Here is a 25,087-nt window from a genome sequence, read left to right as displayed (position 1 = left end):
TTTGACTTCAGAGTTGGATAGGACCATCCACTCTCAAGTAGAAACAAACTAGACATGATAAAGAAACACTAGACTGCTTGATTCATTTGTTTACAGTTTCCCTGAGTTTTTCATATTTGATTCCAGGAAATGGGTAATTGGGCATGGCCATCCACTCTCAAGTTCAACTATATTAAATTCAGAAACGCAAGTTTTTATCCTTCTTATAACTGAAGCCAAAATCAAACAATATTTTAAGGGAAAATTTAAAATGAGTTAACTAGTTAAATGAATTTTTTAAAAGTATATTTTTATTTTCGGAAATTTTTCGTACATCAAGTACCGCTCACCAAAGAAAATTGAAACGTGAAAAATGGGATTCAGTTATATTCTCAGAAACTGATCAAACGCGCGAAGAAACTCTGGGTCGTTGGCCTCTATAGGTTCGTGCAGAAAATGACCTCGTGTATCGTGGGTGGCAGGACGTTCAGGTATGTAAACTCTCCTCTCTTCAGTTGATTGAATGCTATGATAGAAGTAATTGAAGGGTTTCTTGCAAGACGGACATTCGAGTTTGATGTGGCACCAATCGACCAGACATTGGAAGCAATATACGTGACCGCAGTCAGGTAGGGACTTGTTGATGTGCGGGCCCAAACAGATTGCGCATTGGCCGTCGTCGTAGATCATTGTGGTTAATTCGGAACCGGAGATATTGTTCGGATTATCGTTTGCCATATTAAGGAAAGTTTTTTCAATGTATGATGATTAATGGGATTATAGTTGGGTGATATATATAGCTTAGAGTCGCAGTAGGACCATTCGCAAGTAACATTTCCGCTCTTTAATTTTACTTTTAAGTTAGAAAGAAAACAGCTACAAAATTAAATTTAATTGATTCAACTCCGTAATGTTATTACTCACAATGTTCAACATATTTTTCTTGGATAGTAACGACCGCGCTTTTTCAAAATAAGACGAAATTCCATCTTTTGGCCTGCGCCGACATGGAAATGGCTAATGGCGCTCATTTACTTTTTTAAAAAACTAGTCCCATTAATCACTAGACTTTTTCAAATGAATTTAGAACGAAAAAAAAAAGCCGTTCGTTGCATGTTTTAGCTAATTACTTTTCAGGTCACGGATATTACGTTGTCCCAGTCGGTAACTCATTTAAAAGTTGATTTCGGTTTATTAAATAACAGGATGTTTAAGCTACACATCTTTCGAAATTTCATGTAAAGTTTGATTCATGTGTACAGTAAAGCTCGGTGTGGGGCTAGGTTTGAGATATGACCTTCCCGGAAGCCGCTGACAGAACGGAAAGGTCTTATCGTTTGGCGTGTATGCTCAGTTGTGACAAAGACGAAGTTAGTCTTTTCTTGAGAAACCGAAAAAAGGAAACCAAAATTTTTCACAACAACAGCACAATAACACTGGTCGGCCGACTGTCGCTCACGGCCAGTAAGACAACCTGATACCCGCCTTAGCCTTAAACTGTTTTTTTTTTTTTTAGAAAAGATCGCGGGACGTCAATAGAGATCTACGGGAAGCGGCCTGGGGTCATGGGGAATGTAGACGTTAATATTTCGGCAGGCGGTACTTCTATATTTGTTTTTCGTTTTCTATTGGAAATCTGACTGGTGTCTATTGCCGCCGACAATGAAAGCGGTGCGCTAAAGTAGTACAAACCGCAAAAAAAAAGCGGCATAAAAGTGGCCGTTTTCATAGACGCCGCACATGAATGTGCTCACTTTCTGCTCGAAAAAGGGTCTAGCTGTGTGTATAGTTCCTGCTGCTCGTAAGAGTCGCAACTCTCCCAAACAGGTTGAGTTACCAGCACGCGTGGGTCAACAGTCTTCGAAGGTGGCTGTTCCCGTGTAGTCACGAATCTTCTCCTCGCGCCTCAACTGAATTTTTTGGGTCAAATGCTATAAGATGCGACAGACTTTCTTGCTCTGGGCTTTGTGCTTTTCGTCTTGTCTTCTCTGCGCTGTTGCTCAGGTACGTTTTGATCCCGAAATTTTGAAAGTGTTTAGTGCTAACGCAACGTTCTTCTTTTTATTTAGGAATCTAAATCAAGTAAGTACCCACATCATTCAAATTTATAAATCTATGCGCGCCTAGTTTTATGGCCTAGTTAATTTAAATTTAATGGAGCGAAAGGTCAGCCAAGTCAATTGGAAGGTCACAGCACATTTCAAACCTCTTGACAGTTCACATGGATTCCTAGTATTTCAACAAGAAAGAACTAAAAATCCGTGATTTCGCAAGAGTGGAAATCCATATTTGGAAAACTGACTGCCATTGTAGTCGTTTACCAACTGACCCAGTGCTTTTTTTATTCTTCAAATCGTACCAGATAATTATCTTGTTAGTGCAAACCTGTTTGGCTCGTTTCTTTTTTTGATATCAAGCGACAGAAATATTTATTTTTTTATTTTTTTGGAAAGCTTAGGGGTGAAAAACTGAAAAAGTGGGTCCCTTGCAAAGTGTAGCGTATAACTGGGACACACCCGGCACGCACCGTTATGTTTTTTGTTTTACGTAATTATAGTCTCATTCATTTTCTTCTACACCTTGTAGCCATCTCTTTGGAAGCCAGTGGATACGTGCACAATGGATCGACGGTTCACTACGATGCCGCAGCAGCTCAATTGGAGTTGCAGCTCAAAATGGTAATCCACCCGTTGTCTAGCAAAGGGAAATCGCATCAGCGGGGAAACGACTACAGAGTCGAGTTGGCCTTGGTCGACGGTTCCAAGAAGATGATGAATGATACACAGTTTGCGGCCTGCAATTTGGCCTTCTCACGATTCGCTGGCTATTGCAAGGAACGCCATATATTCACTACGATCTATCAAAATTATAGTCACAACCACACGGTATAAAAACACGTTAAAAACGTTGATTTCATTGTTATTTACTTAAATATGATTGTTCTTTTAGAATGATGTAACTGTCCAGTTCGACCACGTCTACAGCGGATGTTACAAGCTTAAAATCAATCGTTGTTCCCATGGAAGATTCACCTGCGACTCGAACAAATCTGGGGTGTTCGAGCAGTACCTAGGCTACTTGGAGACAACTATCCAAGACGTGAACGTCAGGCGAATGAATATGAGCATCAGTCTACATCCAAGTCTAGGGTAAATATTTTATTAGAAATTAATTATTCATGTGCTGACCGCTAATTGGCAATTGCTATATTTACATAGGGGTGTCGAAGTAGAGTTTGTCGTCAACTACTTGGAAAACCCGCATCAGATACTCAAATTCAACGAATTTGAGGTGAAAATTAAGAATCAATTCAACCATGCTGTGCGTAAAAGAATAGTGAATAGCAATGTTGTCAACTTCCTGAACTGTACGGAAACGGACGCCAATTGTAGCCTCTCGTCTTCAGAGAATTCAGACAATAAGTGCTTTTGTTTGCCGATTGGAAACTACACAGTGGAGGTAAGTTCATTCGCATTTGAATGCTGATTACATCACATTTATAATCAACACTCGATTTCAAATATTTGGAAAGATTGACGTCCTTGACAACCGGTGTAACCACCCGATACAAACGTGCGCCAGCTATCGAAATCCATGCAAACGACACACAAGGACACCTGTGTTTATCGATCTATCCAAAAGTGGTAATAAAAAAGCAAAAAAAAAAAAAAAAAAAAAAAAAAAAACAATCATCCGGTTTTCTCACGATAAAACGATTCGTTTCTATAGATGACCCCGTTTCTATGACCGTCACGTCTAACGTCACTTGGATTTGGACGAATTTATTACTAGTGTTGTTGGGCCTCGTCTTTATAGCCGCACTCGTCTACTTTAAAAGTAGCTGTATTTTTTACCGAAAACTTTACGGTTCATCAGAGATCAAAGCTGAGCAGCATACCCCTATACCTTTACATCATAGCCCTATCGTTAACACCAGAGTATTACTCGTTTACGACACCAACGACGACTCGATTCAGAAAAAGGCCTCAATCCTTCGACAGCAATTGATCTGCAGCGGCGTTTCTATCGTAATCTATTTCACATAAAATTTTGTTTCAATCGTGTAAATTTAATCTAATTCTAGGTCTATGATGCTGGCGACCCAGAACAACAAGAAGATGTCATCATCAGGGGAGAAATCCACTGGTTTAACGGCTACATCAACGATCCCGAAGTCCGGATCATTGTGATTCAATCGACAGGTTTGAATCGTTGTCACGAGGAATTGAATCGAGACCGACATAACGGTCCACTGCAACAGGATTTAGACAAATTGTCAAGTCTAATGTTCGTTCTCAGTGAACTGATTGTTCTCGCCGCTTCGATTCGCGAAAATGGTCTATACGGTCGTATCTTTGTCATATCGTAAGTTTTTTTACTCTAGAAATGTTATGTCATGGGCAAATCAATAGGATTGTCTTTGTATTTTCAGATACGATGACCTCAAGTGCAATTCACCTCGTAATCTATTGACGCCTTACAGATGCTACGAATTGCCGGAGCATTACCCAATGATGATGGGCCAATTGTTCGTTAATCGCAATATTAAAATGGGATAAATTGGGATGACTTTGCTCACATTTACCGTAACGATGCATCCATAACGGTTAAGGACCTGAAACAAAATGACTGTCTCATATTAATCTATCAAACTGCTCTTACCAGTAACATTTTTGAATGCTTGCTGAATTTGAATGAATGCTTTTGTGTCTGAATGCTGTTCATTTTTTTTAAATTTCGTGCTTGTTCAAAATTGCCAAATCTCTCATACTCAATTTGTTAATTAAAATATTATATTATTACATCCGTATACGATCAAGAAAGCTGAATGCTGCAATAAACTCATTGTAAAAATTGAAAAACAACATTTTCTGGATTGGAGGGGCGGGTTCGATGAATTGGACCACGTTCCACCTTATTGCCAAGGCCAATTAAATTCCAACTACCGAGTACTGCTTTCCCTTTTCATTTTTTGGCTCGTTTCAAAATTTTGTTTTTACCTAACCTATCCTCTAAATTTCCATTTTGCAGAGTTTCTTGGCCCTACCTTTCACTGATTCGCACGGATTTCTCCAGCTCACTTGGTAACTGGCTCGCCTGGACTCGTGTGGTCATTTGGCCAGGAGAAACTTTCACATTCTAACAGCTCATTAACTTTTCTTTTTTGAATTTCTAACTGGATGCAATGAGTCTTTTATAAACCCTGCTTACAGCACCAACTCCCCCCATCTCCACCCATTTCACGTACTAATGATAACGTTGACGAGTTAATCAATATGTTAATTTCATCGGACTGCTTGAGGACTGGATTTGCTTTCGTTTTCTGTAAGTCGTAATCGATTTTTTTTTTCTGTTTCGTTTCTATTTGAAATCCGATTATTTTACTGATCATATGTACAGATACTGTAAAATCTGTTGCGGTACCATTCCATATCAAACAAATGTGAAAGAGAAACAATGTTTATAGCACATGATGGAATGTCGATTTTGATCTCTGCGCATCGTCGCGCGCTCTGGGAAAATGTCTAGGACGACAATACAATCTGCCTACATATTGCGTTATTAGCCGAAACCAAGTGAAGTCGAGCCACTGGTATTACGAGTTTCATAGCATTGTGATACTATCTTGATAGTATACCTAGATGGAGAATTCACGGTTATTTTTTTTTAAAGAAATGTTCCTTTGTTTGGACGACTGCATTTTTGAATAATAGTTACCTTTTAGCTCTACAGGAATGTGGTTGTCATTTGTTTCTTTTAAACTTTCGCTGGCCTTTTTAATTCGTATGACAGTTCTATTCTTTTGAATTCGACCGAAAATTGCAACACGCAAGCGGCCAAGTAAACTTTTGATTTGCATGATCGGAATGACTGTATCGAGTCCCGTTAGATAACATGCCCTCGCTATTTGTTGTCAAGAACGATTTCAACACATCAGAAATTTGGCCGAACGCCAAAAATATTTTCAAACAAGTGGAATAATACGGGTTTTTTATTGTTACTCGAATAATTTTTGGAAATAGTCGCGAGGGTATGGGCATTTATTTTTGGGTGATTGTAAATAATATTAATAGATTCATTATATTATTGTCTTAAATTTTTAGTAATGTGAGCCGTTATATTTTAGGTTTCTCCGTTTTGGGTTTGACGAGTTTTGAATCGCCGAAATTGTTCGATCGAGAAAGCAAGTAACGAAATTAAAGCTCCAATACCGAGTATGAAGAAAGCGCTAGCCAAATCTTTAAGGTTCAAACGTCGTAATATTTTGGATTTGTTTTTAATCGATTCACAAGGTGATGAGTTCCCGAGAAAATATTTCTTGCGCCAATGTTCGACAAGTCCCGTTTGGTACAGTTCCAGGATTCTAAAAAAAAAAAAAAAAACTCAAGACGTATTTCAAACAATTGTTTGAATGCGAAAACCTGTACCCTTGATTTAATGAATTTCTGTGCAGGCTCTTCTTCCTAAGAAGCAAACCTGAAAATCCATAGCCTCTGATTGGCTTCCCTACGTGGACCCGACACTTTCCAGTCTCTTGATAATCCTTGCCAATGCGGAATTTTAAAAAATTCACCGACTAAATATGATTAAGAAATTCAGTATTCCTCCCAAACTAATAATCAATTTTGATATACATCAGTGTAGGCACAACACCCCGATGCAGCTTTTTGAAAACCCGTTTCTTGATCGGGAATGAAATATTCCGGATGGCGACGAAATATGTCGCCCATTTTCTTCAACGGCCCGCTAGTGGCGCTCTGCCCCAAAATGAAAAAGATGAATAACTCGGAATAACTGCGAAATCTTTGCCATTGAAAAGGACCGTCATACCAAAATCATCTCGCGACCTAAACCAAAGGTTACAACAAGGTAAGGTAATATTCCTTGTTCCATAACTTCGATACTATCTCCGGGTGGAATGCTCATCTTCCTAGCAGTTATGTGGGCCGTGAGTGTTCCGCTGTAGACGTTGACCATAACCAAGGCAAACAGGCACCAAACACCAGCCGTCAAACGGAACGATATTCGTGATTGGTGGTTTGGTTGCCAAAATACGGACCCTTTTACAAATATGTAAACGCAATAATGCATGAAAAAGGACAAGAGGCCCGACATTGAATAATATAGGGTAGTGTACCTTGGTTTGTTAATATTCCTGTAGCGAACAAGATATAGTCACCGATATTAAGCGACCTCGTATTCCTATCCGAGCGACTAAGGTTTAACCTCGAAGATGCGAAGAAATAGATGGCCACCGCCAGCAAGGAGATGAGCACCATTAACCACACCTTTTTCGGTTAAATTGTGGGGGGTTAAAAATTAGAAGAAAAATATTTAGATGGGCCAGAAGAAACTTACGATTGGTTGAAAGGGTTTCATAGTTGATAGAATCGAATTCTCTTCAGTCAAAGCAGGTGTAACCAACGCACTGTTTTCCTCATCAAAGACGCCCACGTAATCAAATAACTGGATGCGTCCAAGCATCATTAGGACTGGTGGTCCCACTACATCAAATTCCTTTTGAGCGAAAGATAATAAGATAATACTTAATTATTTTAAGAGACATGGGTCGTATGGAATGTCATGTCGTACCCCACGATGTAGTCGACCAGATGTCTCGGCCCATGCTTCTTTTGCTGGTATAATCTTATATCTTGAAAAAACAGATTGAAAACATTTAATTTACAGAAAGTAATCGTTCTATACAGTTGTGCGATCGAGAAAAATAATTACGAGAACTTCAGACGTTTTGAGAGCCATTCGATAGCGTCAATCCAACTCCCATGGAAAGTTTGATTGTTAGTAAGCGTCGCATTTCTAGCCATAAAATGCGGAGGCCTCTGTAAGCATGAACATATGCAAATAACGAGCTACAGTACAGAACGGAATTTTGAACAAAGCAATAATCATACCTCAGTCATTCCGAAATTCAAAAAATCCTCCTGAAGTTGTACCAGAAACATGTTTAAGAAAAGAATCAAAATCTGAATCAACATTTCTCTGCACAGAAATGTATTGCGTGTACTGATAATCTAAGCTTTTCAACTACTAATTTATCATAAACTGCGATCTGATTAGTCCAATTGTCTAAGCAGGATTAGACAAAATGTACTTCACTTCACTACAGCCTAAACCAAACTGCAATACCAGATTGAGCTACTCCCAAGGTTAATTATCCGTTTCCGACCGTTCCAGTAAAGTTTGCAGAGAGTTTACTGTTGTGCACTGTACTCACTCATCTGTCTATAAATTTTAATTTGATTGAGATTGAACATGAAATCATGATTGTAAGAAGTTTGGAGGGGGATACAAGTAACTACACAGAATAATCAAATGGCCAATGTCAATTATTGGCAAAGTACCGATTCGATTATCTACAATTTGAACTGTAACCTATTGGCTATAGAACTCGCATCATTCGATATTTAGCATCATTCAGTGCATAATTATTTACGAAAACAAAGATGCTGGACAACAAAGCAATTATCATTGTTGGTGTTAATAAATATTTTATCGGACTGCTACCGAAATCTCTCGATAGTTATTGTCGTAATGGAATTTGATCGTTGGTTGTAATTTTTTAGCGCTATTTCACAACGTTTGCTTTGCCACAAATTCCTTCCGGTATATACACAAACACCGGAATATTTGCCTTGTATTGTGATTGGCTGACTGTCGAGATCGATAAATTGACAAACGAATGCACGTCGGCCAGAGAACATTTGTTTGAAGGTATACATTATTCTAATCAATCTGCAATAACCTCTAAATCAGCTTGCAACTTGGTTTTGCAAGCCTCTTAGCTACTGCGTCATTTATTTAATTATTGATTAGGTCTAATAATTGTTTCTTGGAATGGCTGAATCCAGACCGCAGGTGTAAATCAACTTTTCCACTAAAATTTGCTTTTTCAATCGATTCTTCAATCCGCCATTTTTTTTTAAGTTAGGAAAGAAAAAGTTAAATTTACATTATTTGTTCACATCCGACCTTGAATTTGTTTTTCTATTGGGGCACTACTGTTGCCAAGGCCAATGAAATTCGAGCCTCCATTTTTGTTTCGTTAAAAATTTAGTTTTCCGAACCATTCCTCTAATTTCCATATTGTAGACTTTTTCTGGCCCTTCCTTTCAATTCGTCTGTTAGTTTGCCCGAGTTTGCCAGGACCTGCAGTTCTTCAAAGTCTGTCTCGTGGGCACGTGGTTATTTGGAGGTGAGAAGAATTTTGAACGACTTGTCACCTTTCCTATGGGAATTTTGATTGTGCAACCTGATGTGTGTTTAGATCCTGTTGAAGGGTTTTTACACCAGAAATTCTAAATTTATTCTGCGGTGCCGCGTCTTCAATGAAAATGTTATTTACGGTGTGTGTGTGTCAACGTGCCAATCAAGATTCAACGGACATGGCCCGGATCCTTTTTCTTTACTGTAAGTTCGAAATCAATTGCGTAATTTCCGTTTCTCCGTATTCAAAACGCCATTTTTACCGATAGCCTACATATTTTTTATATAATTTGCTGCGTCATGTGCTATCGCAACTGTGTTAAACAGAAAAGATGTTGACGCTATGCCATCCCACTTTTGTTTTTAATTCGTTGTGTTCAAAGGGCGTGTTTATTTTACAAAGGAGTTTGACAAGGAAAACAACGTTATGTGGCAACCAGATAAGCATTACGTAGTTTCCGGGAACGGTTATTTTTTTATTTTTTAGCACGTAGACCATCATCGTACGCTGGGAAAAGGTTGAAAGATGGCCATGTGCGTAGCATTCTTTTCATTGACGTACAATCCTTTACCGATTCAAGTCCAACCGCTGGTATTACGAATTTTAATTTGGATATATCGTGATGGGGGATTCACGGAAATGTTTAATTTTGAAATCAGTCGTTTTTTGGACATTATTTGTTAACTGTTTGATAGTTGACAGTTCCCCAACTCGGGTATGTGTTTTGTCATTATTTCTAAAACATTTCACTGACATTTTGAATTTGTATGCAGTCTATCCTTTTGAATTCGACCGAAAGTTACGACACGCAAGCGGCCGTGTGGACTTTTGATTTCAATATTGGCCTTGTCTCAAACACAAGTAAATCGCCCTTAATACTTCGCGTCATGTTGGAACTACTAGAGTTAAATAACACGTCTTCGCTATTTGCCGTCAGTTCAAAGGAACGATTTCAACACATCAGAATAATCGGCCGAAACAATTCTGACCAAGTAGTTTAATCGAAAATGTTTATTATTACTCGAACCGTTTTAAAATGTTTTATTTTTTACAAGGCCAATGTGTCAGTCAACTTTGACCATGTCTACAGCGGGCACTACAAACTTAAAGTGGAAGAGTGTTGGAGTCGATTCAGTTGTTTTCAAACTATTCACGAATCTGATCTTGGTGTTGTTAGTACCGATCTTACAAACATTGATGTCGCTAGGATGAACATTAGCATTAGGACCACACCTACTGAAATTGGGTAATACGAATGCGAAAAATATTGACAATTTTCTTTACTCATGTCAACTTATTTCAGAGGAATGGACGTTTCATTTGCCGTCCTATATTTTAACGTCTCAAACGCATTCCTGCCGTTCGAGGAATTTATGGTTTCGCTCATTTCTGTTGACGGCGTTCAATCGTTTAGTCGAAGAGTGATTGGCGAAACTAAAGCGGAATTTCGATCGTGTAGAAGCAACAACGACTCAAGCGTTTCCACCGATTGCTATCAACTTGTCAACGGACAATACATTACGAGGGTGCGTTAAATTTCCACAGTGCAAAGTTTAATCTTGAGTTTTAAGTAACAAATTGTTTCAAACTATTTAGATTGATCCTATCGATTCGAGATGCAATTATCAGAAACAAGTTGTCGCTTCCATTAAACGACCTTGCAGGCGATACATTTTTACGAATATTACCGTCATTCCAAGTGGGTTTTTCAGATTTGCTTAACATTAACTTTTATGTGGCTAACTTATTCCTAATTTGTTGTGGATGTTAAGCAGATCGCCTTAGAAGAGAGGGGAAAAATGCGCTGGAAGACAACAGCAGTTTAATTCAACCGATTGTTAATAATTCGGAAGCCACCGTTAGACATTATAACTGTTCGATTGTTTGTCAAGTTTTGAATTTTATTCTTCGCATTTATTGATTTTATTGATTTTTTTTAAATCTCCGTGGTCCTGTGGCCCAATGGATAAGGCGCTTGCCTACGGAGCAAGAGATTCCAGGTTCGATCCCTGGCAGGATCGGTATTTCAATAAAAGGAAATGACAAATTATTTGATTTTTCATCCACCGTAAAAATATGCGTCGTTACTACTATTTGGAACTAAATAACAAAAATCCCGAAATTGTAGGGAAGCGTAGTCAAGTTATATTATTGGACATAGATAAAAATGATTAATTCCAAGTTATTTTTAAAATTACTCGATTCCTATTAAAAATTTATTCTTTAAAAAAATATCGGGGATTTTTTTACAACTACATTTTTCATGTTTGACCTAACGTTTCCGCCACAATTTTTTTTTTCTTTCATCCATCTATCGCGTGCATTGCATCATTTGGGGCGGTTTTCAAATTTTCTTTGTGATTTTTTTTTAAGTCCTTGATAGTTAGAAATGTCAAACAAATCGTATCCTTTTGTTTTAGAGCGTTGCGCAATTTGAAAATTCCCTTTGAATGTCATCCTAACGTGTTTTTACTCGTCTTCCGCGATCCGGAAGTATAATAACCTGTTTGTGACGTAACTGACAAACCGGTAGCCTTCGGATCATTATGTAATAACAGCAAAGTACGTGTGGTTGTAATGGCTTGATAGTTGATGTGATGGGATTGTTCTCAATGAACGTAGCGTAACAGAGCGCTGGTTCCTTCGTCGGTTAACGCCCTCAAAATTAAAGGTCCAAATGATATTTATTTGTGGGCCAATGGAACTCGAAATCCTTTTAATTTTTAAACAAAAAATAAGGGGCGTTGTTGATTGAACTTAAAATATTTGAATTTTTTAATGCCATATCTTTTTTTTTCTGGGGTTTGAAAAAGAATTAATTGTTGTGTAGTCAACGCAATTGCTTGACTTGTGACAAATCAATATTCGCAATCTCTTCTGTTTTGGACAGGTTCTGTCATATTTTATCTCTGAAATAAACTTCAGTTTAGTTTAGGTTACATCGTCATGGTCACGGATTTGTTATCGACAACGATTCGACTTGGCATTCACGGCCATCCGTCACGTTTTGACAAGAGTTTTTTTTTTAATAAGTACAGTAGATGAATGAAATATCAGTTTTAGTCTAGATTAATATTAGGTATGTAGCGGTCGTGTATTCTGATATTGATATGACAACCCAAAAGATCACAATTCGAGTTAAATTTTTAAATCTACGAAGACTATACGAAGTCCTATCGAATTTCCAAACACTTGATGTTAACGTAATGGTATCCGTTGCGAAAATGATGGAAAAATTGATTTTTCCAGTCTTTACTAAACTTAACATCAGACTTAACTTGTTGCAAAGAAATCATTATCCTAGCATAATATTTGGTTGTGAAATGAAAAGTTATCCTTATATGGTATGAAACAATTATTGTGATATTCTTAGTAGGAATTATGTAAAAGATTTAAGCGTTTTAATGAAAATGTTTTTCATTAGTTACACAATTGCTAATTTTGGGACTTAAAACATCTAAACTGTTCTGCCAAGAAAGCAAGGAATGACATAAGAACTCCAAGGCCAAGGATGAAAAAGGAGCTGGTATAGTTTCAGGACTCTTTGCAAAATATTTGTGATTAGTTCTTACAAAATGAATTCAACAAGGAAAGCCTACCCTTGATTGATTGAATTTTTACGAATATTGCCCTTTCGAAGAATCAGACCACAAAGTCCATAATTTTTTATGGGTTTGCCAATGTGGACCCTGCACTTTCCAGTTTCCCGGAAATCCTTGATCAAGCGGAATTTAAAATAGTTCACCACCTCGTAGAATAAGATACTAAATGAAGCCATTGTTCGTCAACTAATGATTAATTTCAATTTACATCATTGTAGGCACAGCATCCCGACGCAACTTTTTGAAAAGCAGTTTCTTGATCAGGAACGAAATTCTCGGGATGGCGACGAAACAAGTCGCCCATTTTCTTCAACTTCCCGGTTGTAGCGCTCTGCACCCAAATGAAAATACTAATGAGGGAAAACTGCAAGAACCAATGTAATGAAAATAATTGCAAGACCAAGATCAATTCGCGGCCGAGTCCGTCATCAAATGCAATGTAAGCGAGCACTCCTTTTTCCATAACTTCGATGCTATCTCCGGGTGGAATGCTCATCTTCCTAGCAGTTATGTGGGCCGTGAGCGTTCCGTTGTACACGTTGACCATAACCAAGGCAAACAGGCACCAAACCCCAGCCGCCAAACGGAAAGATATTCGTGATTGGTGGTTTGGTTGCCAAAACACGGACCCTTTTTTAAAATGATATTTGCGCAAAATTTTTGAAAACGGACATGTTCCCGACATTAAATGTTAGCTATAGTCTGGATTACCTTGGTTTGTCAATATGGCAATAGTGTACAAAACGTAGTCACCAAGGTTAAGCGTATTCCCATCCGAACGATGAAAGTTTAACCGGTTTAACCTTGAAGAAGCTGAGAAATAGATGGCCACCGACAGCAAAGAGATGAGCACCATTGGCCACACCTATTTTAAAATTTTGATATGACTTCAAAAAGATCAATTAATAAGCCGTTAGGTGTATCAAATTTACGATTGGTTGAAAAGGTGTGATAGTCGATGTTATGGGACTCTCTTCAGTTAACCCGGGAGTAAGTAGAGCGCTGGGTTCTTCGTCGGCTACTCCCACAAAATCAAAGAATCGATTGCGACCGGATGACAATAAAATTTGTGAACCCAACAAATCGAAATCCTTTTTTTTTAAAACATAAAATCAGAAGTTATCTGTTATTTTAAAATCTTGTTAAATTTGGTAATTGTTTTTCAATGCCTACCCCACGAAGGAGGCGACCGGACGCTCCGCTCCACAAGGCACTTCCGTTCACAATTTGGAGATTTCCCGCAATGTTGTTGTTCATAGGAATAATTTCATACCTTTTCGTACAGGAAAAAATTTTGTTAATTAAGGAAATTCAATAGATTCACTATTAGATGACCGACTCAAATTGTTGACGCCTTGAGAGCCATTTGATCGCTTCTACCCAACTTCCTTGGTACGGTTCATTTTCGATGCCTGTCGAATTTTTCGCCATGAAATGCGGAGGCCTCTGTTATTATCAAAATTGTTTGAATAATCAGTCAGATGTTCAATCAGTTCAAATTCAAAAAAGAGAGTTAACGTGTTAGGTGTAATTTGTTTTACCTCCAGCATTCCGAATTTCAAGAGATGCAGATGCGAATTCACAAGCAATCCATTTAAATGGGCAAATAGAATTAGAATTTTCATATTTCTGTTTACAAGCCCCGGACATGAAATCCGGGTGGAATCAGAAATCCAACTGAAGACAAAGACCTTGTTTCAACTCATGGGGGGTAGACTAGATGTCTAATGTGAATTGGCACGACGCATATAAATTTAAAACCCACGGTTTGTTAACAAATCAATAATCGCAGTTTCGTTCATTTAAGGCAAGTTTAATCAAAATGATGTCGTAGAGTAGAAGATAGTTAAGTTTACATCGTCATGGTCACGGATTTGTTGTCGACTAGGATTTGACTTAGCATATGACAGTTATACTGTCAGTCGCCTGGCACGTTTAGACAAGAGTTGCATTGAATAAATAATTGAATGAAATATCAGTTTTAGTCTAGGCTTGCTTTTGGTTCATAGCGGACGTGTATTCTGATATTGGTATGACAACATAAAATAACACAATCCGAGTTGAATTTTTGAATCTACGAAAACCGCGAACGAAGGCCCATCGAATTCTTCATTTGATGTTACCATTTCGACGGCAGATGTGGAAATAATGGGAAAAAACCCATATTTTTAAATACCGCAGATTAGCTTGACCGATTTCAATAATTTTGCCAGAATCCGCACCGTGAATCAAATATGTATTTTTAGTGATGTTACGTTATACGATTCTCACAACGTTGACGTTATCCGTTAAGTTAACGTGGCTAGTGATTTTTTACGTTAAGTTAATACGTTATTTTAACGCGTTATTAAAACAGCTCGTTAACGCAAATTTAACGTTTATTTTTTACGTTACGTTAAAAAAAAATTTGCGTTTCAATTGACAAATAATATGCCTTAAGTAGAAAAAAAAAAATTTTTTTTTTCATTCAAGTTTTCTCAAACAATATGCCTAAGGCAAAATAAAGTTTCAAAATTAAAAGCAACTTGGTTTTTTGTTTCCGCTCACGGAAAATTAAAAAAGTTCGACGATGAACTTATTAATAAATAACGTGAAAATCTAACTTCTAAAAATAAAACTGTTTACGTTGTTACGTTAAGTTAACGAAGCCAAAAAAGGGTCCGTTAATGCATGTTTTACGTTACCCGTTAAGTTGAACGTAACATCAGTTGTAACGCAATATATAATATACATAGTCATCAATGTTTAGCGACACCGTATTTTCACCTAAGTCCTAAGTGATCAAATTGTTACGTGGATTAAATATAGAGAAATAAAATAATACCAGACGACAGTAACGAGATGAGCATCATTATCCCCCCCCCCTTTTTTTTATAACAAAGAAACGTGTTTTAGAGTGTAATAAATGTGCTGTCGGTTGGAACGGCTTTATAATTAATGTAACGGAATTTGCTTGACTTTCGCTTCTGCTTAACGCGGCTTAACGTCGGTAACGCCCAACAAATCAGAGACGCATCGGCTGCTAACTTCCCTTAGTCAAATTCATTTCATCAAATATGTTATTAGTTAGTTACGCTGTTGCTTCACTTTTGTCGTCAAACGTCGAAACTGTTCGGCCAAGAAAACAAGGAATGACATAAGAACCCCAAGACTAAGGATAAAAAAGGCACTGGCCAGATCTTGAAGGTTCAAGCGTCGCAGTTGTTTTGACTTATTTTTCTTTGTAGTTTCGCAAGGTGAGGTTTCACCAAACGAATATTCATTGCGCCAATGTGCAACAAGTCCAGTTTGGTACAACTCCAGGATTCTAAAAAATGTGAAATTGAAGTCGTATTAAAAAAAAATGTGAATGCGTAAACATGTACCCTTGATTTAATGAATTCCTGCGCAGGCTCTTCTTCCTAAGAATCAGACCTGAAAATCCATAGCCTTTGATTGGCTTTCCTATGTGGACCCGACATTTACCAGTTTCTTGAAAATCCTTGCCGATGCGGAATTTCAAAAAATTCACCAACTAAATAAGAAATTAATTAAGAAATTCAGTATTTCTACTAAACTGATCAAACAAATTTGATGTACATCACTATAGGCACAACACCCCGATGCAGTTTTTTGAAAACCGGTTTCTTGATCGGGAATGAAATATTCCGGATGGCGACGAAATATGTCGCCCATTTTCTTCAACGGCCCGCTAGTGGCGCTCTGCCCCAAAATGAAAAATATCAACGAATGAACAACTGAAAAAATCTTCGTAGTTGATAAAATCCGTCAAACCAAAATCAAATCGCGGCCTAAACCGTCGGTTACAACAAGGTAAGGTAAAATTTCTTGTTCCATAACTTCGGTACTATTTTCGGGTGGAACGCTCATCTTCCTAGCAGTGATGTGGGCCGTGAGTGTGCCACTGTAAACGTTGACCATAACTAAGGCAAACAGGCACCAAACCCCAGCCGTTAAACGGAATGATATTCGTGATTGCTGGTTTGGTTGCCAAAACACGGAGCCTTTTTTATTTTTTTTTTAAGTAGAAAAACAAAAATGTTTGAAAATCTGTACAGTAGGCTAAATAATAGATTAGTGTACCTTGGTTTGTCAAAATTGCTGTAGTGTACAAGACATAGTCCCCAATACCGAACGACCTCGAATTCTTATAATCCGAGCCACTAAGGTTTAACCTCGAAGTTGCGAAGAAATAGATGGCCACCGCCAGCAAGGAGATGAGCACCATTAACCATACCTTTTTTGGGGAGAAATTATGAGGGACCAAAAATTAAGAGAAACATATTTAGATGGGTCAGAAAATACTTACGATGGGTTGAAAGGGTTTGACAGTTGATAGAAGGGAGCTCTCCTCAGTCAAAGCGGGAGTAAGCAAAGCGCTGGTTTCGTCTTCGAAGACGCCCACGTAATCAAATAACCGTATTCGTCCAAGCATCATTACGACTGGTGGTCCCACTATATCAAATTCCTTTTGAGCGAAAGATAATAAGATAATACTTAATTATTTTAAGAGACATGGGTCGTATGGAATTTTCATGTACCCCACGCTGTAGTCGACCAGATGTCTCGGCCCATGCTTCTTTTGATTGTATAATCTTATACCTTGGAGACAGATTGAAAACATTTCATTTTAAAGAAGTTATCGTCATATCACTGGTCTACAGTTGTGCAGTCGAGAAAAATAATTACGTGAAATTGAGACGTTTTGAGAGCCATTCGATGGAGTCAACCCAACTCCCTTGGAACGTTTGATTGTTAGTATCCGTCGCATTTCTAGCCATAAAATGCGGAGGCCTCTGTAAATATGAAACAAATTTCAACTCGTTTACTAAAATACACAACATGATAGGATTGGAGAAATTTGTTTACCTCAAGCATTCCGAAATTCAGAAATAATGGCCGATCTAGGTCTGCTAGTAACACGTTAAGGAAAAGGGAGAAAATCATAATCAACATCATTTTCGACAGCAGAATGACTATTACGATTCTGAATTGTTGCTGGCCTGTAGGCCTACTATACTGGTTCCACATAGAGCGCGTAAGACTTATATAGCTCACGAGTCCCACTTTTGATCTTCCGCTAAATAACGCTGCGCCAAGCGAATAGTCTAAATTTTGTCTAATGAGCAACGTAAGTCGAAGTTAATTATAGCCAGTCAACAATTCAGTTTGGTCAGCAAAGCACGAGATGCTGTCATGGTCATGTCAATTGTCAATGTCATGCTGCTATCCGGCTTTTTTGTCGTCAAATTTGGATATATTGACATGTCAAATCTTGATTTCGAACTCTAGAGGTCAAAGTGTTATCCTAGCTGCATAACTAGTCAACATGTTCATTTTCAATTGTTTCTAATAATAAAATTATTTTGTTACAAGCTGGGTCTACACTACACTAGCTGTTTTTACAGACAAGTTACGGTCGTAATTTGGATTCAGCAACCGTAATATGGGAGGCGACTGACCAGTGCCTTCCATATTACGGTTGCTGAAACCGAATCTGTATGTTTGTAAAAACTGCTAGTGTAGACCCAGCTTACCCATCGACGATTGCCGGTAATAGACTTGATCAAATTTCCAGTAGACCGTATAATCAGCGTATAGGATAGCTCAGCACTCACCGCCTGTATTATATGCCATTGTCTCTTCTCGTGGGCGGTATGGATGCGTTCACTTAACTCTGAGAAAACACTGCGAATGGAAATCGTAAATTTATTCCCGTACAGATCACAGAACATTTGTGCTTAGATCCACAAGGAACATGTCGTATGTATGTGTGTCCACATTTGATTGACGTACATAACCAAGTCTTTGTTATTTGACAGAAACGGATAACGTGTCAGCGCTGGAATAATACGTGAAGCCAAATGCAATAGAGTACAGCTGTTTCATATTCTACATCACGTACATTGTCAACTCCGAGATTCCGCAGATCAATTGGCAAATATTTGATGAGCGTCAAACCCGTCAGCGGTGGTATCGGTTCGTAGTTCATTGCGGGACGCGGAGCATATTCTATAACATCGAACTCGGTGGTATGACAAGTTTTGACACATTTGCTTTGTTTGGCCCCGTTGGGCTTGGGTTTAAATCCAGGATCAATCATTTTGTAGATGAACAGCTGAACGCCAGAATGATCCAGCAGGGAAATCTGATGTTGGCATAGGTAAATTGTAAGCAATCTGATGCAGTAACCTTCAAATCACCCCACCGCCGCCCACCGCCGCCCACCGCACGTGTACAGTTCCAGTAATTGGCTGTCAGATCTAAATGTCTTTCCCTGATTTAGATTATTAATCCATCCAACAGAAGCAAAGTTGTGGTACGTATTATTAGCTAAAAAAAATATGTAGTTTGTTCCCAGAAACAGACTAGATCAGTTTTACACTCAAAGAATTGAACGTATTTGCACAGGACGTGTGGCCCAATGGATAAGGCGCCTGCCTACGGAGCAGGAGATTCCAGGTTCGATCCCTGGCACGTTCATTTTCATAGAAAACGAAATTTGTAGTTTATTTAGATCCTTTTCTTTTTTTTTTTTCTTTTTTTTAAAGAAGTGCATTGAATTATCGCGTCGCCTAAGATATAAGGCACCTGTCTACGGAGAAAGAGATTTTAGATTGGATCCCTCGCCGGATCGTCCTTTGTGAACTTTGTCTAGACTTATCAATAATTCGATCGATGTCGTTCGATATCTTATTTTTATCGTTCAGTGCAGGCAAAATTGATGGCGAATTTGACGCCAATCGTCTAGAGTTTAAATTGAGTTGCATCGCCATTCGTTTGTTATCAAATTTGATTTGACTTGACACTGGCGGTCATGTGCCACGTTCATATACCAGCGATTTTGTCCAAGAAAACGAATCCCGAATTAAATTTGTAAATTTGCGAATGCTATTAATCGATTGCTAATTGAAGTTTCGAACGTTTATTCTTTAGATTTTGAAAGGAGGTCGAAATAAGGACGGTGTAAATTTTCACTCGCTGTATTTTGAGGTGATTCAACGACAGCAGTGATGACGTGACGTGACGGCTAGCAACAAATCATTATCTTAGCTCAAAGTTTGTTTGAAAGCGAAAAATTTGCAGCTGATGGGGTTTAAATTCAAGTTATTGTCCGCACATTCGTTATAGTCAACAGAAATTTTTGAATTGAAATGCAACCCTGAATAGGAATTTTGCTACTTCAAATCAGATTATTAGGGCATTTTAAAATAGCTAAATTGTGTTATTAGTTAAGTGATTGCTTCACTTATTGTGATTTAAAACGTCAAAATTGTTCGGCCAAGAAAATAAGAAAGGACACTGCCATTCCAATGCCGAGCACAAGGAATGCGCTAGCTAAATCTCTAAGGTTCAAACGTCGAAGTTTCTTTTTTATCGGTTTTTCTTGGTCGTTTCACAAGGAAAATTGTTCCCAAAAAAATATTTCTTGCGCCAATGTTCGACAAGTCCCGTTTGATACAGTACCAGGACTCTATACATTATTATGATAATTAATAAGTCAGAAATGCTTGTCCCACATTCTAATAATTCTAGAATTATTATGAAAACTTACCCTTGATTGATTGCATTTCTGTAAAGACTCTTCTTTATTAGAAGCAAACCTGTAAATCCATAGCCTCTTTTTTGCATCACCAGGTGGACCGGACACTTTCCAGTTTCTTGAAAATCCTTGCTAATGCTTAAACAATTAAGTATTTCTCTCCACTAATTAAAAAAAAACCCTTTTTTTGTATGTACATCATTATATAGGCACAACATCCCGACGCAACTTTGCTAAAAGCAGTTTCTTGATCAGGAACAAAATTCTCAGGATGGCGACGAAATATGTCACCCATTTTCTTCAACGGCCCGCTCCTGGCGCTCTGTTCCCAAATGAAAAAGATCAACGAATGAATAACGGAAAAATCTTCGCAATGCGGAAAATACTAAAATCAACTCGCGGCCTAAACCGTCGGTTACAGCAAGGTAAGCCAGAACTTCTTGTTCCATAACTTCGATAGGATCTACGGGTGGAATGCTCGTCTTCCTAGCAGTGATGTGGGCTGTGAGTGTGCCACTGTAGACGTCGACCATAACCAAGGCAAACATGCACCAAACTCCAGCCGTCAAACGGAATGAAATTCGTGATTGCTGGTTTGGTTGCCAAAACACGGACCCTTTTTTAAATAATGGAAACAGAATAGTGCGTGAACACCTCTCGGAGTTCCGACAATTAATGGCTAGCGACAAGCTGTAGAATGGTTTATACCTTGGTTTGTCAAAATAGCTGTAGCGTACAAGACATCATCACCAAATATTAAGCGACCTCGTCTTCCTAACCAAACTCCCTTGGAACGTTTGATTGTTAGTATGCGTCGTATTTCTAGCCATGAAATGCGGAGGCCTCTGTTATTATCAGGAATAAAATGTGTCGAATAATCAGTTCAATTTTCATCGAAAGATTCCATTTACTTAAGGAAAAAGTAAAATTATATAGCTTAATATATACCTCCAGCATTCCAAATTTCAAGAGATGCTGATGAGAGTTCACAAGCAATCCATTTAATAGGAGAAATAGAATTTGAAGCTTCATATTTCTGGTTCAGCCTGTGCATGAAATTCGGTAGAAACCAGGCCTCCAACTGGATTTAAATATCTTCCTTGAATCTTATATAGGCTAGCCTAGATTTCTGATACGAATCTTTACAGCGCACTAAAATTTTAAATTCACTTTTCTGCAAGGAATCAATATAAGTCGATTGATGTCCATCATTTCTTTTTTATTTGCTCAGTAAAGGAAGGAAAATTGTTACTAAATTGAATATGCCAGCAACAGTAGGCCTATAGACTTCGCTAGACTTTCAGTTTACATTGCATATCGTCATGGTTACGGTTTGTTTTCAGATTTGTCTTGACATCTGTCACGTCCATTAACAATAACGATTTTGTTGAGTTGGGAGACAGGTCAGCCTCCTTTTTGAGCAAAAGATCGCAAAAGATAATCATCAGTAATACATTTTTTTATAGTCATACAATGCGGAGGTCACACCATCATGTCGATGCAGATGGGATAGGGAAGTTTTCCTAGGAAGATATTTATACCTCAAGTGTTCCGAAATTTAGAAATAAGGGCCGTTGAAGGTGTACTTGCAATATGTTTAGGAAAAGAAAAAAAATGTGAAACAATATAATTTTCCAAAAACAAAATTACTTTTTGTATAGCGATTCCGAGCGATTCTCAACTATTGCACTCTAAAAATGGTTTTTAATGGAGCAGTTGGACCTGGGGTCTGGAAATCAATTTTGTGTCCAAAAGGGCCAATCAGCGTACAGCCTCTTTAAAATGTTGTACGCTGATTGGCCCTATTGGACACAAAACTGATTTCCAGACCTGGCAACGCAGGATGTTCAACTGCTCCATTGTTGCTAATCGAACTATTTTGTTACTAATCAATTGCTGTTTTTTTTTTAACAGACTTAAAATTATTATTCAATCTTTTCCTAAAACTTTAAGATTATCATTGGTATCAACATTGAAATTTAACACTGTACTTGGTGACATAAATAGGGTTATTCCAGAAACATCTATTCTTGCTTTACTGAAGATGTGGGAAATGTAATTAAATTCCAATTCAACTTCAATACTGACAAGCTTCAGCCTCATTATATTTGAACCCACCGTAGAATCCTCCAAGTAGAACATCTTATTAATAATGTCATTCATTTTTAGGGTTGTTTGACCTAGCACGTATGTTTAACAAAGCAAACAATTTTCTTCTCCTCACATTTTCATGTCAGTCAATAACCATATTTGGCTGAATTCACGTGAAAAGAAAAACTAAATACTTGCTTCTTATTTTTTATTTACGATTGAAATTTTAGCTGGCGCTGCCGTCATCTAAACTCTAAAATTACATTATTATTTTTTAATGACATAGGCGGGAAAACATATGAATCGCGTGGTCGATTATGTATCGATTACTTAATCGATTCGATTATATTTTGAACACGTTGACCATGCGTTGACCTTGACCATTCAAAAGACTGCAAATTTCAGAACTCATCACAGATCACATTGCAAAACAGTCTTGAAGCCAACAGGTGATTCCTTGGAAGTTGTCATTGTTTTTGTAGCTAATGCTCAAATCCACAAATAACATAAGAAAACATCACTAACAATGGAACAAGTTTCCCTGAGACCAAGTTCTGCTAAACAAGAAAAGACTTTTGTCAGTGTGTTTCATGAGCTTTGTAAAAAATTTGAGTTTGGAGTAGCCAAGTATAGCTTGGTGGCTGAGCAAGGTGATCCCCACAGTCGAACTTTCTTGATGAATTTGACTGTAGACATTTTGGGCATTACAGGTATCACCTTTAATTGCTATAAATTATCGTTAAGAATCTGCAATAATTGAAATTTGATCTATCACCAGTTGAAGGCATTGGCTTAACCAAGATGCAAGCAAAGCATGATGCTGCCTATAAAATGATGTTTCAAATCAGGGAGACTTATCGAGCCAATGGAACTCTCAACAGTGTCCCAAGAGTAAAACTCGTGAACTGCTGTGAATGGTTTGTTCATTTTGGTACTACATACTTTCTACGGGCCTCTTTTATAGACTGTTATCTTGAGCAGGCTGGAAAAATTGGGAACACTAAAGGAAGACATCATACCCAAACCACCAACAGAACCAACTTTAAATCCATCTGGGGTTCTCTCAGAATGGCGCTTCACCAGACACAGCACTCTTCCTGAATACAGGGTTGTTCGAACTTCAGGTCCTTCTCACTCCAAAACATATTTTATGACTTGCAAGCTTAGTGAACGTGTCACTGAAGGTATCATCATTTGAAATTTTATTCACGACATTTTTGGAAAGCACCTTATTTTTGTATCAGGTGAGGGAAAGTCAAAGCAGGCAGCCAAAAATGACGCTGCCCAAAAAATGCTCCAAATTCTGGAAGACGAAGAGTTGTAATAGCTTTTCCGAGAAACGTGATGATTTCAAAGTGGGGTTGGATATGGAAAACGATGAACTTGTAAAAATTTGTCCCGGTCAGTTCTTGCCCTACTAACACAGCGATGTACCATGGATATGACTGCAGCGTACTCCCAAGGATAAGGGAGATACAAACAGCATATCCATGGAATGCTTCATGTTGGTCCTTATTTCCCCTTCCCCGCACGTACCATTTGTATGTCCCTTGCATATACCGGTTTGTGTATACACAGTATCCTTAAATAGCATCCATCTTTGGATATGATTTCTGTCAGAAAATTAAAAGATAAAAGTGTACCCCGAGACTTGAACTACTGACCTTCAATTCCGTAGCTCACCTCTCTAACCATTTGACCAACTGTTCATACATTATGGGAACAAATGTTTGTGTGTACTGGAAATAGAGATATTCTTTAGCTTTTTCGTCCACTGTGTACCTTATATGGTTATACTGTGATGCACATTCTGTGTATGTACCAAATGGTATCACAACAAAATCATACCCCCGGGTATATTACTTTGACGTACAATCAGTATATTAATGAATATACGCTGGTGGATCTACGATGAATATTCTTTATTTCATCCCATCCTAGATCCGAATAAATTTATACCTACGCTATACTACCGCCCCCCAATTGCGACCTGGATGTATTCATCCCATATAAACCTACATCTTACATAAATTGGATGGGCCGTGTTAGTAGGGTGTATTTAGGGCCTACACATTTTCGCTGTAGTAGAGGTAAAGCAACATTCATGTTGATTGTTTAAATTGAAATATGGACTCGTGGCCTTGTAATTTTGCTGTACGTATGTAAAATATTAACGGTGCTTACTATTCTATTCTGGGACGTTTTCGGGTTTATCACAAAAGAAAGTATCATCAGGGTTGTAGATTGTACCAAGTGGACATCCTACTAATCGAGGTCGACCACTCTTCAAGCACACGAAGAAATGCCGACAATCTCCCTTCTGTTTTTTATTGTTGAATTTAGTAATGGAATTCCAGGAGGGTAACTAGGCAAATTCTCAATTTTGGAAAATGTTCGTGATCACCAAATTGCAGTACAACTTCGTCGGATTGAACATCAGATCCGTGGGGGCATGTGAAGTCCAAGATCTTTTCAGCTTGCATTTTAAAAGTGGTTTTAAAGGAAATTTAAACTAATTTGAATATTTTAGTCACCTGAACATTCGGTACGATTAGCCACATCGGGAAATTCGCAAACAGCTTGGTCAATGTCGAAAATTAAACCTTCTAAAGGATTTTTTTAAAAGTTAGGTCTCGTTTGAATTTT

The 25,087-nt window shown here is 38.0% G+C and overlaps 3 protein-coding genes, 1 long non-coding RNA gene and 2 other non-coding genes across 6 annotated transcripts; 4 read left to right on the top strand and 2 right to left on the bottom strand.

The window, feature by feature from the left end:
• Nucleotides 1-88: 88 nt before the first annotated feature.
• LOC124342666 lies at nucleotides 89-23,003 on the top strand. Its single transcript, XM_046795756.1, has 19 exons — nucleotides 89-1,983; nucleotides 2,049-2,061; nucleotides 2,566-2,864; nucleotides 2,929-3,128; nucleotides 3,198-3,438; nucleotides 3,512-3,623; nucleotides 3,709-4,007; nucleotides 4,064-4,344; nucleotides 4,412-5,304; nucleotides 6,107-6,327; nucleotides 6,434-6,849; nucleotides 9,127-9,408; nucleotides 13,026-13,246; nucleotides 16,397-16,620; nucleotides 18,409-18,570; nucleotides 18,630-18,839; nucleotides 18,918-18,970; nucleotides 19,094-19,126; nucleotides 20,560-23,003. The coding sequence occupies exons 1-9, from the start codon at nucleotides 1,918-1,920 to the stop codon at nucleotides 4,536-4,538; spliced, it is 1,638 nt and encodes a 545-aa protein (XP_046651712.1). The 5' UTR covers nucleotides 89-1,917; the 3' UTR covers nucleotides 4,539-5,304; nucleotides 6,107-6,327; nucleotides 6,434-6,849; nucleotides 9,127-9,408; nucleotides 13,026-13,246; nucleotides 16,397-16,620; nucleotides 18,409-18,570; nucleotides 18,630-18,839; nucleotides 18,918-18,970; nucleotides 19,094-19,126; nucleotides 20,560-23,003.
• On the top strand, nucleotides 11,154-11,226 carry Trnar-acg. The gene has a single exon. It is a non-coding gene; the product is annotated as a tRNA-Arg (tRNA).
• LOC124342199 (glutamate receptor ionotropic, kainate glr-3-like) lies at nucleotides 13,007-14,432 on the bottom strand. Its single transcript, XM_046795162.1, has 7 exons — nucleotides 14,349-14,432; nucleotides 14,147-14,253; nucleotides 13,981-14,080; nucleotides 13,740-13,898; nucleotides 13,519-13,672; nucleotides 13,208-13,437; nucleotides 13,007-13,138 (listed from the first exon to the last, which is right to left on the bottom strand). The coding sequence occupies exons 1-7, from the start codon at nucleotides 14,430-14,432 to the stop codon at nucleotides 13,007-13,009; spliced, it is 966 nt and encodes a 321-aa protein (XP_046651118.1).
• Nucleotides 16,200-17,407, bottom strand: LOC124343000. The gene is made up of 3 exons (XR_006919080.1): nucleotides 17,349-17,407; nucleotides 16,387-17,275; nucleotides 16,200-16,321 (listed from the first exon to the last, which is right to left on the bottom strand). It is a non-coding gene; the product is annotated as an uncharacterized LOC124343000 (long non-coding RNA).
• Nucleotides 19,218-19,290, top strand: Trnar-acg. Its single transcript has one exon. It is a non-coding gene; the product is annotated as a tRNA-Arg (tRNA).
• LOC124342198 (interferon-inducible double-stranded RNA-dependent protein kinase activator A homolog) lies at nucleotides 22,968-23,765 on the top strand. Its single transcript, XM_046795161.1, has 4 exons — nucleotides 22,968-23,151; nucleotides 23,220-23,332; nucleotides 23,406-23,625; nucleotides 23,686-23,765. Exons 1-4 carry the CDS (start codon nucleotides 22,968-22,970, stop codon nucleotides 23,763-23,765), a joined length of 597 nt encoding a protein of 198 aa, XP_046651117.1.
• The last annotated feature ends 1,322 nt before the right edge of the window (nucleotides 23,766-25,087 follow it).

Source organism: Daphnia pulicaria, chromosome 6 (assembly GCF_021234035.1).
Source record: "Daphnia pulicaria isolate SC F1-1A chromosome 6, SC_F0-13Bv2, whole genome shotgun sequence".
NCBI classification, from domain to species: Eukaryota; Metazoa; Arthropoda; class Branchiopoda; order Diplostraca; family Daphniidae; genus Daphnia; species Daphnia pulicaria.
The sequence above is the reverse complement of the archived record's forward strand: the minus strand, read 5'-3'. Positions and strand labels throughout refer to the sequence as shown.